Source organism: Diabrotica virgifera, chromosome 1 (assembly GCF_917563875.1).
Source record: "Diabrotica virgifera virgifera chromosome 1, PGI_DIABVI_V3a".
NCBI classification, from domain to species: domain Eukaryota; kingdom Metazoa; phylum Arthropoda; class Insecta; order Coleoptera; family Chrysomelidae; genus Diabrotica; species Diabrotica virgifera.
In genome coordinates, this window is record NC_065443.1 from 83,569,055 (window position 1) to 83,588,664 (window position 19,610).

Consider the following 19,610-nt stretch of genomic DNA (forward strand, 5'->3'; position numbering starts at 1 on the left):
TTTTATTGTGAGATGAAATGAACTTCCATCAAGTAACGGTCGAATCCATCAATAATTATAGCCCATTTCCGCCTTAATTCCTTAATTTTCAATTTATTTGAGTAAGGGGTAGTTTTCAACCCTTAAAAATAAAAAGCATACTTTGCGACCAAGTCAGGTTTGAAGAGGAGGGTAAGATGAACTTGATTTAAAATTTTCAAGAAGATCGATGAAGACAATTAGAATTGCGAGGTTTGGATCAATTTTAAGCTTGAATGATTGTACTAGTACACATATTAAGTACGAGACCTACAGTTTAACGTCGACTCCCAATGAACAACTAAATATAGAGGGAGCTATACTAGTCAGATTACAATTTCATGGTTTGCCAGGGACTTCGAAGCTGCGACCATGGCTATACATTTTAATTTTCAGCATCAAAGCCAGATACACTCACCGCTGAGTTTCTATAGAGCGTTTCACGTTGAGAATGGAACATTGCGTAGACAGGGCTATGTATTTCTTATGGACGATAGAAGCGCACCGATGCCACGCCGTCTGATTATAATTAATTATATCGCGGCAGTCTAGTAGCAACACGTGTCTGAGAGTTTGGGCAACACTGATCTGCATAAGCCAAACGTTCCGTCCTCTACGTGAAATAAAGCATTAGGTCACTTATATAATATTACGCCAGTCAATGGGAGCAAGAATAGGATATTACCTCCGAATTCTATCCTACTGCATGGATTTTAATGAAATTTTGGGCCTAACCTCTACTTATCTCCTAATTCAAAGTCTACTCTATGCCGATGTGTGCTTTTATCTTGGGGGTGGTTCCCACCCCTTTTAGGGTGGAAAATTTTTTGGTTAAAATTACCACAGAATTCGCTAGAGTACCTAATTCTAAGCAAAAACTGTTCTATAATTTTTTTTTGAAAACTCAATACTTTTTTAGATATTCGTGGTTGAAAATTGACCATTTTCATTGAAACATAATACCTTTTCGAACGGTTTTTTGCGAATACCTTAAAAACTACGCATCTAACTAAAAAAACTATATTAAACATTTTTGTAGGCTATAAAAAAACAAAGAGACACTTGCCTTCATAAATCTTCTAGTTATAATACAAAAAGAGATATGGTAGGTAAGAAGAGTTTGTTTTTTTTTGCTGCATGCTCAAGTCAGTGTATTCAACTTGAAATAACAGAGAAACTGTCGATTTTAGGTGCATAATGCTACTAATACCTTTTGTAGTGCTTGAAAAGAACTTTAAAATGAGCTATATTAAACGTCCATTACATTAAAACTAAGCGAGATATGCTGCAAACAAAATTGATAACTAATGTATTTTAAAATGAGAAGTCATTTTAACCCCCATCGACCAAAATGTAAATGCATCGTTTTCCTTCTACAATACCTTTTATTATAGTGTCGTTCCTATGTTCAAAAATTTGGACGCATTTAAAATGAATGGTTTTTGAAAAAAAAAAAGATCAAATTATAGAGAGCATTTTAAAATTTTCTTAAAAATCTTCCTTTTTCTTCATGTAACTTGAAAATGATAAGAGATACAGTAATGAAAAATAAAAAGAAAATTTTTATCTAAAAAGCCCTACATTTTTGAGTGGTATATTTTTTTCGTATCTCTTATCTTTTTCGAGTTACATGGAGGAAAATGAAGATTTTTAAGAAAATTTAAAAATGCGCTCTATAATTTGATCTTATTTTTTTCAAAAACCATTCATTTTATTCCAGTCCAACTTTTTGGACATAGAAATAACACTATAATAAAAAGTATTGTAGAAGGAAAACGATGTATATAAATTCTGATGGATGAGGGGTTAAATGAACTTCTCATTTCTTCTTAAAATACATTAGTCATCAATTTTTTGCAAATTATCTCGCTTAGTTTGAATGTAATCGACATTTAGTATTGCTCATTTTAAAGGTCCTTTCAAGCACTACAAAAGTTATTAGTATCCTTATACACCTAAAATCGACAGTTTCTCTGTTATTTCAAGTTGAATACACTGATTTGAGCATGCAGCAAAAAAAAAACAAATTCTTCTTACCTGCCACATCCCTCTTTGTATTTTAACTAGATTTATGAAGGAACGAATCTCTTTGTTTTTTTTTATAACCTACAGAAATATTTTATATAGTTTTTTGTTAGATGCATAGTTTTTCGCAAAAATCCGTCCGAAAAGGTGTCATTTTTCATGAAAATGACTCGTCATTTTTCAATGAAAAAATTTTTTCAACTCAAAAAGTATCGAGTTTTTAAAAAATAATTATAGAACAGTTTTTGCTTAAAATTAGGTTCTCTAGCCTCTTCCGTGGCTATTTTAACCAAAACATTTTTCACCCCCGAGAAGGGGTGGGAACCACCCCCAAGATAAAAGCGCACATCGGCATAGGGTACTTTGTTGCTTGAGCTATTCCCTACTTATTGTGAAAATATCAAGTAAATCGATGTAGTAGGATGGAATTCGGAGCCAAATACCCTCATTGACTGCCCTATATGGAGTTTCTCGAATTCCTATGCAGTGTCTAAATGCATCATTAAAACTTTCTTTACATTAACGTTTATCATATGTCTGACCTTCAATAAAATTTGTAATGATGCCTTATCCTTCAGTGTTTGAGAATACTATCATGTTTATTTCTTTGGATTTTGTTATTTATTTAATTCACTATACATTGCATCATATTTGAAGACTTTTAAAACAGCATAAAACAACACAATCACTTTATTTATTTCTAATTATAGTATCACATTTTCCAAACAAAAATATTTAACAACAATAATACTTCCGAAAACAATCTTTTGAATAAAAATAAACAAAAACAAAAAGATAGTCAAAACATCTTTAAATAATTTGTTGAAGTTTTTTATAAATTTTTTTACGCATTTTAATAATATTCCAAAATATTAACTTTTGTGCTTTAAAACTGTTTTTAAAACAATCACATTTCTCCAGTATATAATTCATTTATTACATGTAATGGTGACGTTAAAACTATTTAATAAGCAATGTTGCCAAATTTAGGACTAAAATAGTTGCTGGGAAAAGCAGATAGCAAAGATGAAAAGGTTTTTGATTACTAGGATTTGTAACACCAAATTACTGATCCAAACTTTGGTATGTTAGAAATATAATTTATTAAACATCAATCTTTAAAATTGAATGTATTTAATCTCAAAGTTCGAAAACGATTTTCTTTTCGCCTCTATTAACCAGATAACTCTAATAGACGGAGAGCTAGAGCCGAAAAATCATCGTCATAAGTAATATGGAGTCTTTCCTGTGAAATGTGTCCATTGTATATTGACAATTATGACCCCTTTCAGGCTGACACCCCAGTAGATACAGGAAGTAGCAATAAGGGATGAAAGGGGAAAGTTAGTGTAGTCATTAAAGGTTTTCACCTCCTATTTTGTTAAACCTCCATCGATTTGCATGAAAATTGGTGACTAGTTAGAGCATACCTCAAGAAATAAAACTGATTTGGTGCCAACTTGCACTTTTACCCTAGTGGTGAATACCACCCCTTCCCGCGGGTGAAAACAATTTTATTAAAAATAACCCCACATATCGATAGAGGGGCAAATTTTAAGTAAAATTTGTTATATCATGTTATTAAAATAAATCAATACTTTTTGAGTTATTAAAGATCAAAGATTTGTCTATTTAAGAGGCTATGCGTGAAGTTACGGATGATAAAAAGAACATATTAATTAATTGTATGTTAGTAAAATATTATTTTTATATTATTTCGATATTTAATTGAATTTTTTCTGTCAATATAAACTGAATATGTCCAGAAACTGGGAGTGTCCAATAATGGGTACATTTGACATTCGAATACACTTTTGCTAAATTTATAATATCGAAATACATAATATAAAAATAATATTTTAGTAACATAAAATTAATTAATATGTTCTTTTTATCATCCGTAACTTCACGCATATGCTCTTAAACAGACAAATCTTTGATCTTTAATAACTCAAAAAGTATTGATTTATTTTAATAACATGATATAACAAATTTCACTTATAATTTGTCCCTCTATCGATTTGTGGGGTTATTTTTAATAAAATAGTTTTCACCCCCGAGAAGAGGTGGTATCCACCCCCCAGGGTAAAAGTGCAAGTTGGCACCAAATCAGTTTTATTTCTTGAGGTATGCTCTAACTAGTCACCAATTTTCATGCAAATCGATGGAGGTTTAACAAAATAGGAGGTGAAAACCTTTAAAGACTACACTAACTTTCCCCTTTCATCCCTTATTGCCACTTCCTGTATCCACTGAGGTGTCAGCCTGAAAGGGGTCATAATTATCAATATACAATAGACACATTTCACATGCCAAACTCCATATTACTTATGACGATGATTTTTCGGCTCTAGCTCTTAGACTATAACGGGCGTAATCTTAATTCGACTTTTCGTTGTCGTGGACTAGTAAACGAGACAAAATTTGTTGATGATAACAAATGATACCAGTGCTTATGACACCACAAGTTTAAAAGAAATAAACTATATACTGCAATAACATTCGTCGTCAATGCTTGATAAGCTTATTCATGATTTGGCACAATAAAATCTGTGCTATTTTGTCAATGTAATGTCTTTTACTAGCAAATAGATGATTTTTTTTTTAAATTTTCCTTATTAATCTTCCACATTGGATACTTCATCGTCGCTATACAGACATGTCCCATCCCATAGCTCGTTCCACTGCCATCTTCCACTTGGAATACCTGACGTCCCGTTCATTCTCCGTAGACTTGGCCGTCCATTTTACCGCGGGGATGTCCAGGGATTTGTTCAAATCCCACACTCCAACAGCTGCCCCTGCAACCATCGCTGCTCCTAGAGCTGTACTTTCCGCCATAGTCGGTTTTAACACTGTTATTCCTGCTAGATCTGCCTGCATCTGCATCAGGAGGGGATTGGCTGTCATACCACCATCAACCTGGGAAAGAAAATAACGATTTGATTATTTTATAAGGAAAATGTGAATCGTGTCAGGAGAACTGCGCAATGAAAACCAAGATGAATAACAGACAAACGCCTTGTAGTGGAGTCACTAAAGGTGGATATGAGCTATTACCTCCGATTTCGTTGAACCTCCATCGATTTGCATGAAAATTGGTGAGTGGTTAGAGGATATCTCAAGGAACAACGGTGACATGGTACCAACTTGCGCTTTTCCCCTGGGGGTGGATGCCACCCCTTCTCGGGGGTGAAAATTATTTTATTAAAAATAACCCCCTAATTCGATAGAGGGACAAATTTCAAGCTAAATTTGTTATATAAAGTTATTAAAATAAATCAAATCTTTTTGAGTTATTAAAGATCAAAGATTTTAATTTTTCTTGAGAAAAATACATGTTTTTAACCAATTTTTCATCAATAACTCAATAAGTGTAAGTTTTTACAAAAAAGTTATTATTATTAAAATTGAAGCTAATAAAAAATTAAATAAACCGCTTACTACAAAAACCTTTTAATGTTAACTTAAAGTGAGTTATAGGTAATTGAATGTATATTTTTTTCGGCGAGTAAAAAACTCCTAAGTATTCAAGCTGAAATAACGGGAAATTGATGCATGTTATAACATAAACTTATTAAACATTTGTCAAAGTACTTAAAAATATCTATTAAATGAGCACCCGAACATGTTGATAGCGTTAAAATTTATGGTCCAAAGTTTTTTCGAAATTTATCTTTTAAAAAATTTTCAAAAAAATGTTATTGTTTTTTTTTAATAACTCCGTTCATGTTAGATAATTCCAAGTGCTATTTAAGCAAGTTGAACCTAATCTTTTAAACCCCTTACTTTTTTTAAAATAAAAGGTTAAATGACCTCGGTTGCATGGTTCCCACAGCAAAATTTAAGATTTAAACGTTTCTATCTCGGTTATTTTTTACCCTATAGAAATAGTAAAACAGGTAGAATATTTGGCACAGAAAAAACTAAAATTTGGTTATATATAATTTTTTACGTACATTGAATATTTTTGGAGTTATTATCAAAAGAATATGAGAACTAAAATAATTTTAAAAATTATGATTCTTATAAATTATATCTTTTTTTCAAAAATATGCATTCTAAACCGGTGAAAATTATGGAAAACATTACTTATACTAATATAAAGAAGTTCTTGTAAGGATTACTATAAATTTTAATTTTTGTGGAAATGGCGTATGTTTTATTTTTCACTTTTTCCTAAAAAATTCTAAACGGTTCTTTTATTTTCATTATAACTTGCTTAATTTTGACGCTATTACCTTGTTCTGAACTTCATTTGATAGGTATTCTGAAGTACTTTGGCAAATGTTTAGCAGGAATATTTTATACATTGCATGATTTTCCCGTTATTTAAGCTTGAATACTTAGATTTGAGTACTCGTCGAAAAAAATACACATTCAATTGCCAATAACTCACTTTGAACTAACATTAGTTTAGTTCTTTATGTGAGGAATGTATTCAATTTTTTATTATATTCAATTTCAGTAATAATAACTTTTTTGCAAAAGCCTAAAGTTTTTGATTTATACGTGAAAAACCGATTTAAAACATGTATTTTTTACGAAAAAATAAAATCTTTGGTCTTTAATAACTCAAAAAGTGTTGATTTATTTTAATAACTTTATATAACAAATTTTGCTTATAAGTTGTCCCTCTATTGACTTATGGTATTATTTTTAATAAAATAATTTTCACCCCCGAGAAGGGGTGGCATCCACCCCCAGGGTAAAAGCGCAAGCTGGCATCATGTCACCTTTGTTCCTTGAGGTATCCTCCAATTATTCACCAATTTTCATGAAAATCGATGAAGGTTCAACGAAATCGGAGGTGAAAACCTTCAGTGACTGCACTATTGGTGGAGAAGAAATCTGGAAAAGTTAAAAAACATAAGGAGACTATCAAATAAAACCAAAGAATTTGGGAATTGGGAAATCCTCAGAAAAACTCTTACTGAATACAATAAAAGGGACACGAAGAGAGAAAAGATAATCTTGGTGGACCTTCTTCCAGAGTATTTCAGATGTAGCTGCCAGCACTAGAATCCACAACATTCTTTCCAAGGATCAGGCACAGAGATCAGATTTACTTAAAAAATCCTGATCACACCTTTGCCGAATCTAGGAAGGAAACGCTATGTTTCTTACTACCGAACCATTTCCCAGGTAAACTCAGGACTCAGGCTAAAAACTTAGAACGACCTAAGCGTCCTGAAAGAAGACTGGACCATAAACCACTTTGCCCTATTTAAATCTCCAAGGGAGGATGGAATATTTCCTGCCCTACTAGAAAAAGGATTGGACATCCTATAATCTTAAGGGTAAGAACAGAACAAGTGGGTCACCTGAGCTGTCAGTCGAGCTAGAACCACTATCAAGTGAAGTAATTTAATGAAATTTGAATGACAAAAAGACTGTGCTTTTGCGATGTTGTGTCAGTCAAGTGATGATAGTGATGAAATGTCAGCTGTAAATAATCAGATCCTCCTTCATATTTCAAAAATATACTGAATTTAATTACTTTATAAATTCAAAAATAAACTGAATACAAAAAAGGGATTATATTATAAAAAGTATCAACTCAGATAGCGCAGGTAATGACAACTTGGCTTCGAACAGACCAATCACAGGGAAGCATCCTTGTAGGCCGCGCAGTAGACATCCATGTAAAACAAACTCATTTTATTTTCAAAAGCATCGATGTAAACCTCCTGGATGGCATCGCGCTAAACCTCCACCGCGACTTACCTGCTCTGTTCTCTTCCATTCACTACAATGTGTTTGTTTTACATGGATATCGACATCGACCGCGACCTCCACCTCCACCGACGCGACCCACTTGTTCTGTTCTGACCCTTAGGGTTAGCATAGCACTAGGTTATAATTATTATACCGAAGACTTCGACACCTATAAGGGTAGTGTACATACACAAAGTGTGACGGCAAGACAACCTAAACCATACAGGCCGACTAGTCTAATATAATTGTGATTGAATACAATAGAAACAATTTTTGACAGACATATTTAGGAGGTGCCATTGAGGGATCATCCTCTCAATGGCAATCAGCATATAGATCAAGAAGGAAAATCAACAGAAACAGCACTGGGCGAAGTAATTTAGAAAATCAGTCACTTCATTAATAATGGAGCCCACTCTACATGGAGAAACTGTTCAGAAGGCGAATGAGGTCAAATATGTAGGAGTCATTCTAGACATGCGGCTTACATATAACGCCCATTTGGTAAGAATAGTATTGGATAAGATATAGCTCAATCTATTTGAGCGTTATCAACAAGGTCCCTACGACTTCGTAGAAGTGTCACCTAAGACCATAATAGGCATTATTAAAAAGGCTGGGCTGAAGGGGCAACTTTAATCTACGGATGAGCACAATAGACCTCTTAGGTCGAGTGAAAGGGTGGTTAAGCGCCCACTCAAATTGAACCTAACCTAATTAATATAAATGTAATATAAGGAAAAATGAGGTAACTAGAGATAATGAAAAGGAACGACAAATGTAGGACGGCCTACATTCAACGGCATTGTTTTGTGGTTAGAATACAATGATGTAAGATACAAATAATAAGAGAAATATGTATATATATTATTATAACAAACCGAAAATAAAAAATATAATATATTCTTTATTTTCGGTTTGTTATAAACGTTTTTAAAGTCGAAGTTAAGATATATATTTCTCTTATTATTTGTATCTTACATCATTGCATTTTATTCCTAACGTCATTATTTTAACCACAAAACAATGCCGTTGAATGTAGGCCTTATATTTTATGAATGAACAAATGAAAGATATAAAAGTATTTTTTGTATTTAAGCTCTACATTCTCTAAAAGAGTCACTTTGACGCTCACCCACAGAAAATAAAACCCTTGGATTTAAGGAAGGATTTTTGATTTTTTAACTTAAAGTTATAAATGGTCCGAATGACAACATTAAAATGTACTAACCTGCAAAACTGATAAAGGGGAACCATAGTCACTGTTCATTGCTTCTAAAATATCTCTTGTTTGATAACAAACTGCCTCTAAAGTGGCTTTTACGATATGGGACGATTCTGTATCCTCAGATATTCCAACTATGACACTAAAAAATAAATAGAAAGTCAAAAGACACTAAAAAGTTACTAGAGAGTCACAAGAAAAAAAAAAGACAAAAAACTTTTTATTTTGAAAGCTTTTGAGCGTTTGTATTATAACATATCTTAAGTATTTCATCAAATGTTAGGTCATTTTATAAAGTAATTCTACAATTAGTTGAAATACTGATACATTTTGTACATACATACTTGAATGAATCAAGGAAGTGAAAAACTAGTATGTCACAGTGTGTAAAATGTATTTATTTCCTTAGCTAAGCGCTTTCGACAAAATTGTCATCATCGGAGCTAATGACCAATAGAATGTAAAAGTACCACTATTTGAGGTTATATGTTTGAGCATCTTAATAGTAGGTATCTGATTGTATTACAATAATTTTTGTTTAATCATGTATGTACTATTCGCGGTGTGCAAGTAATTGAAAGGGATACGTGAAACGATCGTGCGCGAATAGCGGAGAAATATTGCAACTTTCTTAAATAATTCATATTGTCAATTGAAATTGTCAAATTGACGTACATTTCATATCTACTGTCACTGAAGGAGAAAAATTATATGTTGCTCCACAATATTGATATGATGTGCAATTATTATATAAAGGTAAATTTAATTAATTGTATTTTGCTTGCAGTACTGCATTTTAATAACTAATTTTATTTACTACATACAATTGTTTACGTTTTCATCACATAACCTGAATCTGATTTTTTTTTTCTTATTATTTTTTTGGGCTATGGCCTTAATTATCCAGCAACCAGGACTAACGTAATTGGTCAATACAATTAAAAGTGCGAATAAAAGTGCAGAGCGTAGAAATAGGTGTCGCTTTGCGCAACTTGCACGGTCCCAATAGTTGTCTCACGTACAAACCCCAACAGAAAAGAAAAAGAAGAAACAACGGCCACAAAAACGTTAACACATTAAAACTTTTTTCATGGCGTTGGTGTATCTCCCAACCACCTTGGCTGAGGTCAGTCAGCTGTTTCTCTTCAGCCAAGATGGTTGGGTGATACACCCACGCCATGAAAAAAAGTTTTAATGTGTTTGTAATGTTTTTGTGGCAGTCTTTCCTGTTTTTTCTGTTGAAGGTTGTACATAAGAAAACTATTATAGTGCATACATGATTAAATAAAAAATTGTAATACAACCAGATACTATGAGAATGCTCATACACATAACCGCAAGTAGTGGTAGGTTTACATCTTATCATCATTAGCTCCAATGATGACAATTTTGTCGAAAGAGTTTAGCTAAGAAAATAAATACATTTTACAATTTTACACACTTTCTTATTTATTTAATTGCAAATTTACGATCTACTCCACACTAACATTTAGGGCCGGTTGTTCGAACGCTAATCAAAAATGGAATCAACTGATCATTATCAAATATTGAAAACATAATTGATTACAATTATGAGATTTATTAATCAATTATGTTAATAATTGTTACGTTAATCAATAATTAATTAATCAATCAATTATGTTAATTATCATAATGATAATTAACATAATTGATTACAATCAACTAATTGACGTACCAATGAGGGGTGTTGTTAAGGGGACTTAATTATAAGGGTTGGGCATAATTATGTAATTTGCTGTTTTCTTTGGGAAATAGAGCTACAATTTTAGTTTGAAATTAATTTATTGACGTTTACACTTCCACGTCGGAATTCGTTATCGAAATACAAAATATTAATAAATTAAACAAATTTTGTTTATGTTGCTTTGTAAAAAAATCTTCTAATAATTTAATTTAATCTGACTCATTCATATTGACAATTCAGTCATTATACATTTTAAAGTAGACGACTTTAAAATGATATTGTCAATATTTATGAGTTGCATTCCTGGGACGACTTTATTGTAAGATAGTTCATTCGATTACATGAAATCAACTTTAACTCAAAAATATCCGTCAGAAAAATCATAGTAAGTGCAAAGCACGGAAGCGCCATCTTCGTGAAAAGAGATATTCATGTAACATAAGCTCAAAAAACATACTACAATGACATTGAAATTCTGACCGTCGAAATAGGAGCCTGCACAGTTACATCTGTGTATAAACCATCCTGGAGAGACTTTGTTTTCTCCCCTCCAAAAAATTTCGCTTCCCAAAAAACCAGATTCATTCTCGGGGATTTTAATAGTCATAATGTTCATTTGGGCTACGCTTCAACTGATAAAAATGGAGATCTTGTGGAATCGTGGGCTGAACAAAACAACCTGGCACTGCTGCATGACCCAAAACTGCCATATTCATTCCAAAGCAAAATATGGAAGAAAGGTTACAACCCTGATCTCACCTTCATCAGCATGTCTTTAGAGGACCGTTGCGTCAGAAAGATATATAAGCCTATACTAAAGACACAACATAGGCCCGTGGGAATATCCGTATACAGCGCTATAAAAGCTCCCAAAATCCCTTTCAAACGAAGGTTTAATTTCAAAAAAGCGAACTGGGAAAAATATACTGATGAATTGGAAACACAAGTGAAAAATATAGTCCCGATCCCCAAAAACTATAATGCGTTCATCAAACTTGTAAAACGAACCTCATCTAAACACATACCCAGAGGATGTCAACAACATTACATATCTGGTCTGAACGATGAAGCAAAATACATTACGGCAGAGATATGGGGAGAGACTGCAGCAAATACTAAGCGCTTCTAGACAAGAACGGTGGAGCGAGACTTTAAGTAAAATGGATATGACGCACAGTAGTAAGCAGGCTTGGAATATGATCAAAAAACTTAATGGTGATCCCACAGAGGTGAAAGAGCCATGTGAAATAACGCCAAATCAGATCGCCCACCAACTGCTTCTGAATGGCAAAACAAACAATCGTTGCAAAACGCCAAAGATTATAAGAACTCAAGACCAGGAAACAACTCTCTTGCAAAACCCATTTACCATCGAAGAGCTTAAAAATGGTATTGACTGTATGAAAAATGGAAAATCCCCTGGGGTGGACGAAATCCTAACAGAGCAGATAAAACACTTCGGGCAAGTGGCGGATGTGGATGTGGCGTAAATCAAAAGTAGTAGCCCTTCTGAAACCTGGTAAAGTTCCTGAACTACCGAGTAGCTACCGTCCGATATCTCTTCTATGTCATTTATATAAATTGTATAAACGCCTCATTTTGAACCGCATCCAGGAAACATTAGATGCAAAACTAATCCCACAACAAGCAGGCTTCAGACCAGGTAAATCATGCACAGGCCAAGTGCTGAACCTAACAGAGCACATAGAGGAGGGATTTGAGCAGAGGGAGATAGTGGGAGTAGCCTTGATAGACCTCACAGCGGCCTACGATACGATAAACCACAGAACCTTGCTAACTAAGATCTATAACACTGTGCTTGACTATGACCTGGTAAATATCATTAGATCACTGTTGTGTAATAGACGCTTCTACGTTGTGCTAAATGGAAAGAAGAGCAGATGGAGAACCCAAAAAATGGCCTACCTCAAGGAAGCATTCTGGCGTCGTCCCTATTTAACATCTACACCAATGACCAACCAATGCACCGTCGGACTGAGAGTTTTGTGTACGCTGACGACCTTGGTATCGCCATAAAGGGGAAAACACTCACACAAGTAGAGTCGACAATGGAAGAGGCTTTAAACATGATGCCAACTTACTACAAACAAAACTCATTAAAGCCAAACCCTACTAAAACCCAAGTATGTGCATTCCACCTCAACAACCATCTGGCGCATGTAAACTGAATGTTTCCTGGGAGGGACAACGCTTGGAACATACTGATAGGCCCAAATATCTTGGAGTGATACTAGACCGTTCACTAACGTATAAATTCCACTGTTAGAGCACAAGACAAAAGGTTTCTACGAGAAACAACCTTCTCCGGAAACTTGTAGGGAGCAAGTGGGGTGCAAACCCCCAGGTCTTAAAGTCAACAGCTGAGGCCTTATGTTTCTCAACAGGGGAATATGCTTGTCCCGTCTGGGGTAGATCTAGACACGCCCAACAAGTCACCACGGCGTTAAATGAAACAGGTAGAATAATTACCGGTTGTATGAAGCCTACCCCTCTACCATTACTGTACCGGGCAGCTGGATTCGCATCACCAGACGACCGTAGATGCGCCCCACAATATGTGGAGAAGTTCAGGCAAACTTTCGATGAAAGGCACCAATTATACGGGTTTGACGAACCGCCACGAATCAGCCGACTTAAATCAAGGAAAAGGTTTATGAGAAATGTCAGCGTCGAACCACCCGAACTGTTCCCCCTACATCCAGAACGACCTAATGGAATGAACCTGAACTGGAGAACCTGGCGGACACTCAACCGAATACGCACAGGTGTTGCCCCTGTAAAACAGAACCTTATTAAATGGGGCATCAAGACAGATAACGACGCACTTTGTGAATGTGGGGAAATACAGAGCGTGGAGCATCTGAGAGTATGCAGACTTTGCCCATCACAGTGCACCCTCGATGATTTATGGCTCGCAAATACAAGGGGTGTAGACGTAGCCCGATATTGGGCAGAAAAACTGTAGTCGGATCCAGACACGAAAAAGTAAAGTAAGTGTCTTTAAAAAGATAACCACGTGATGATGATGACAGTTACTGTAAAATTCTCGTGTTAGTCGTTCCATAGTATATCGTGAGGAAAACCAGGAAAAAACTTCATGATACCATCCCGACATTGTAAGTATTGTAAGTAAGCTTGGACCAAAGTCGCCTTGTCAAACCCGAAACGAAAAGTGACGCGTCCTGGCCTCCTACACTGCCACAACCTAAGTGAAAAAGGTTTCTTTTACAGCTAGCGTCCAACCGTCTTGTATTTTTCTTCGCCTTTTATGGTTGTTTAATTCAGATATAATTTTAAATTCATATAAGATTAAGAGAGGAAAGTAAAATCAACAAGGGATAGCGGTTGCTTTTGGCAAAGGCAATTTGGCAGAGTAAATAAACAGTTAGATTATGCTTATTCTTGTGATTTGCTAGATTTTTGGCGTATATACTGGTGTTCTGTATCTGTAGAGTAGGGAGGGCGAGTCAAGTCACACAGCACTTAGGCCACAATTGATCCATTGTCCATGTCCCAGGGAGCTGTCGTCCATAGGCCATTGTCCATCCTGCCATTTCCAGGAAAGTGGACAAATCGTCCGGGGACATCTCTCTTATGTCTCTCGTATTGACGATAACTCCAGACATTCACCTAATAGGACAGAACATGCTCAACAGTTTCGTCGTCCCGTTCACACTTCCTGCATAGAGGTGTGTCTACTACAGCCAGTGTAGACCAGGGTAATAAGCTAGAAATAGACCATGTTCGGGACACTCAAAGATCCAGGTAGCTGACTACTTTTTTAGTTATTGTATACCTATAGGATGAAAACCTACGTGTTTCCTGCCTAGAGTTTGCGTCCGTTTTACTTTATCGTACTACATACGCAGTATGAGTATAATAGATAAAGTTACAGGATCGTGCCAAATTTTTTATTCAGATTTCACTTTTTTTCGACGTTTTGAGTCCCCCTGAGTCTAAAAAGCAAATAAAGAAAACATGTCGGAAGTATGTACGTATGTACGTACGTACGTATGTACGTACGTTCGTATGTACGTACGTATGTCGCCACCGCCCAGCAAAAACTACTGGAACGATTTCGATAAAATTCGGTATGAGTAAGTTTAAGAGAATTTTGTCGAGAAACTAAGCTTTTGAAAAAAACCTCTTAAACGGGGGCCGAAATAGGGGGGTTATTTGTGGCCCATTTTTGCAAATTTTGACCGAAACGAATGAAATTTAACTTAAAGTTAGTTCATCGATAGGTAAATAGAAATACGGAATTTGACATTTCCAAATCCAAAATGGCGGCCAGCATGGCCGACCGCCCACCCGATACATTTCCCTACCAATCTAAAAACTTGTTTAAGATAAATTTAATTTGAAAAAACATTTATATAGCCTAAAGATGGGGCTATAACAAGAATATTATCGTTTTTCAGAAAAAGTTATGGGTTGCCTATATTTAAGGGGTCAAAATTTGACATAAATTTGAACTAAATTTTCTCAAAAATGACTCCAAGGAATTTGTTTATTTTTTGATATATTTTTGATATCCTATCGGTAAATTGAATAACATTGGTCAAATTTCTTAACTCCTCATACGAGGGGTGTTATGAATTTTTTATAAAAAAATATTCGAGTGCCCGTAACTACCTCTGTACTAGAAACTAAAATTTGAAATTTGGTAGACATATATAGTACTTTGTTATCTATTAGCACAATAAATTTTACCCACAATATGGCTTCCGGTTTAACCGGAAATGAAAAAAAATCTTAATTTTTTACATACGCCCTGTATATTTTTTACATATTTTGAAAGAATGTAAAATTATCTTTCCAATGACATAAAACTCGTTGCTGTAACTCAAAAACTCGAAAAGTTACAGAAAATTGAAATTTTGCTAGAATCTTGTGTGTCCCCTCTCACGCGATCATAGCAGAGCATTATTATAGGGCAGTCAATGAGGGTATTTGGCTCCGAATTCCATCCTACTACATCGATGTACTTAATATTTTCACAGTAAGTAGGGAATAGCTCAAGAAACAAAATCTACCCTATATACTATGGCGCTTTTATCTTGGGGCAATTCCCACCCCTTCAAGGGGGTGGAAAATTTATTGGTCAAAATAAGCATGGAAGTGGCTAGAGAACCTATTTTTAAGCAAACACTGATCTATACTTTTTTTTGAGAACTCAATACTTTTTGAGTTATGCGTAGTTGAAAATTGGCCATTTTCATTTAAAAATGACACGTTTTCGGACGGTTTTTTGTGAATACCTTAAAAACTATGCATCAAACTAAAAACTCTATATAAAATTTTTTTTAATTATAAATAACAAAGAGATTCGTTCCTTCGTAAATTTTCTATTTATAATACAAAAAGAGATATGGTAGATAAAAAGAGTTTGTTTTTTGGTGCATGCTCAAAGTGCTCATGCTTTTGTAGTGTTTGAAAAGGCCTTTAAAACGAGCACCGTTAAATGTCGGTTACATTCAAACTAAGCGAGATATGGTGCAAAAAAATATATGACTAATGTACTTTAAGGAAAAATGAGAAGTACATACATTTAACCCCTCATTCACCAGAATTTAAATGCATTGTTTTTCTTTTGCAATACCTCTTAATATAGTGTTATTTCTACTTTCAAAAAGTTGGACGGGTGAAAAAAATAAGATCAAATTATAGAGCGCATTTTTAAATTTTCTTAAAATTCTTCCTTTTGCTCCATGCAATTCGAAAATAAAAATGTTCTATCCCCGAGAAGTGGTGAGAACCGGCCCCATGATAAAAGCGCCATAGTATATAGGATAGACTTTGAATTAGGAGATTGGGCTTTGGGCTACTCCCAAAATTTCATTACAATCCATGCAGTAAAATTCAAATATTGTAAACTATTAATTTCTCAGAAAAATGGACTAATTTGAAATGAAAGTATGACTAATATTCTATTGATTTATGCAATAATCTATAGTGTGTCCCCGAACATTTTCTCAAATGCGGGAATTAATGATGCGTAGAACCATAAAATATTTTCAAGTATACAAGGTGTTTCTAAAATATCAAAATAACGAGTAACTTTGTTATTTTTATAGAATGCCAGTATCTAGTATGATAACGATAATAGATCGGTACGATAAAGTTCCCGGGCGGCCCTTCCGTCCAGCGTTTTTTAATTATTAACAATTTAGTGCAAAAATCGCGATTTTTTCGATTTTTTGCACCCCTTTCAAAAGCTAAATAGTTGACATAAAATTACAAAATTTAATTTTTTAGAACATTAAAAAACCTTCAAAATGCCGATTTTTGAAAGTTAAAAAGTTAATTTGTTGCTACGCAAACTGCAAAATAAGTTAAAATCGTTATTTGTTAATAACTTTTAATAAAACTTAGAACTTTATTGTTTCACCCATAGTTCGGTATTGGGGTACTTAACAAACCCTCAAAATTTGAGACCGATCCAATAATTAGTTTAAGAGTTATTCTAATTGTTTATCCCAGAGACCTTTATTTTGCAATAACATAAGATAGAAAATAATGAAGATAGGGCAATTTTGAGTATGCCAAATATAAGTAGAAAACTGATATAGTATGTTTAACAGTAAATGGTTGAGTTAAATTAGTTACCACTATAAACATCCTGGATTAACCGATAATAGTATAAAAGGCCCGGTTTCAGGTAAAATTTATTTCAGGCTTTATTATGGGAGTACCGTCTAGAGTGTTAATTTCAAAAGACCAACTCTGTCTACCTCGGCGGCTTATCGCTCCGGGTGGGTCTTAACAATGGGCCAGGTCAGATAAATTTAATAATATTTACGACCGCACTAATTGAACTCAACCATTTACTGTTAAACAAACCATACTATCAAAATGTATTAAAAAACGATAAAAAGATTATCTAATATAGTCAAAAATCCTAATGCCAAATTTGTGAAATTTTGTAGTTTAAAAACATTTAGAATAACTTTTAAAAATATTGTCTGTAGAAAAAGTCATTTTACATATTAGAAAAGCTGGTATTTTACACGGATTTTATAAAAATGTAGTTTAACTGGTGACTAGTCGTGGTAACTAAAGGGGGAGCTGGGAGCCGACAAATGCACGAGTTCAAAAACTAAAAAAAGCAACTTAAAACTACTATCATTTTATACAGGGTGTCTGCGTAACTTGGAACCATATGGGAAACTTTTTTAATATCAATTTTACGAAAAAAAGTCATTCTTTATAAAGTGCTCTGCATAGTCTAAAACCTAAGATGCAATCATCAGATATCAAATTTTGTCAACAGTATACGAGGTATGTCAAAAAATATGAATTTCGCTCAAGAGCAAACTACCTTTATATTTCAAAATATCAAAAAATTTTATTATGAAAAGTTATTTGTAATTAAAAACCATATTCAAATATGCAATAACAGCCTTCTACTTGAAAAAAAAATCTGAAATTTTCCTAAATTACCGATTCCGAACATCATTTTTATTTATTAGACATGTAATAACTCTTTTAGTAATAATTTTAGGAAAAAAGGTTATTCTTCATAAAAATCTGTGCATGGTCTAAACCTCAAGATGCAACCATCAGTTATCCAAGTTTATTAATTTTATACGAGGTGGGTCAAATAATATGAATTTAGAAAAAAATGATGTTCGGAATCGGTAATTTAGGAAAATTTCAGATTTTTTTTTTTCAAGTAGAAGGCTGTTATTGCATATTTGATATTTGATTGCATATGGTTTTTAATTACAAATAACTTTTCATAATAAAATTTTTTGATATTTTGAAATATAAAGGTAGTTTGCTCTTGAGCGAAATTCATATTTTTTGACATACCTCGTATACTGTTGACAAAATTTGATATCTGATGATTGCATCTTAGGTTTTAGACTATGCAGAGCACTTTATAAAGAATGACTTTTTTTCGTAAAATTGATATTAAAAAAGTTTCCCATATGGTTCCAAGTTACGCAGACACCCTGTATATCTCGGGATCTACTGAATATATTTTGATCGTTCTTTTTTTATTTTGTATGTAATTTTTCTGTACATTACAAATATGTAATGTGTCTAGACATTTATTAATTAATAAACAGTCTAATTTGTTTAAACAATTTTTGAAAAATTAATTTTTTTCCAAAAATTCATGATTTTAATCATACTATACCTATTAATCATAGAAAAAGTTAAGGTATACTTTAATAAATAAATTATCTTCAATAAATAATTATCTAATAAAAATCATTTATTTATTAAAGTGTACTTTAACTTTTTCTGTGATCATTAATGATACTATGATTAAAAAATAGATTTTTGTAAAAAATATATTTTTTCAAGAATTGTTTAAACAAATTAGACTGTTTATTAAATATTAAATTTATAAACAAATTGCATATTTGTAATGTACGTAAAAATTACATACCAATTAAAAAAAGAAAGGTCAAAATCCATTGAGTTGATCCGGAGATACAGCAAATTATATTCGTTTGAAATTGCTTTTTTCGGTATTTTAACTCGGTGGATTTGTAGGTTCCCCCTAGTAATCGTTTGCACTACATTTTTGAAAAATCGTAGAGGGTGCTGTGAAGGTATAATATTTGTGCAAATTTTTCAAGAAAAAATACAAATCCCCTTCTTTAAAATGGCATTAATGAGATTTCTTAATTATTATAAACAAATTAGCTCTGAATTAAAAAAAACATATGGCTAACTTTGTCACAAATGAGCCCAGGCTAAATTTTTTTATTTGAAAATTCGTGTTAAAATACTATCTTTTCGAATATATAAAAAGATTGTTTCTACGGACAACATTTTTCAAGTTATTCTAAATGTTTATAAACTACAAAATGTTAGAAATTTGGCATTAGGATTTTTGACTATGTTAAATATTTTTTTTTATCTTTTTTTTAACATTTTGAT

At 33.3% G+C, this 19,610-nt stretch overlaps 1 protein-coding gene across 1 annotated transcript in view; it reads right to left on the reverse strand.

Moving 5' to 3' along the window:
- Positions 1 to 2,717: 2,717 nt before the first annotated feature.
- Positions 2,718 to 19,610, reverse strand: part of LOC114329073 (glycerol kinase) — a 50,866-nt gene continuing 33,973 nt past the window's right edge. The window contains exons 6-7 of the mRNA XM_028278087.2: positions 8,993 to 9,128; positions 2,718 to 4,965 (exon numbers count right to left, since the gene is read on the reverse strand). Coding sequence (XP_028133888.1) covers positions 4,693 to 4,965; positions 8,993 to 9,128 — 409 coding nt within the window. The 3' untranslated portion in view covers positions 2,718 to 4,692. The remainder of the gene's footprint in view (positions 4,966 to 8,992; positions 9,129 to 19,610) is intronic.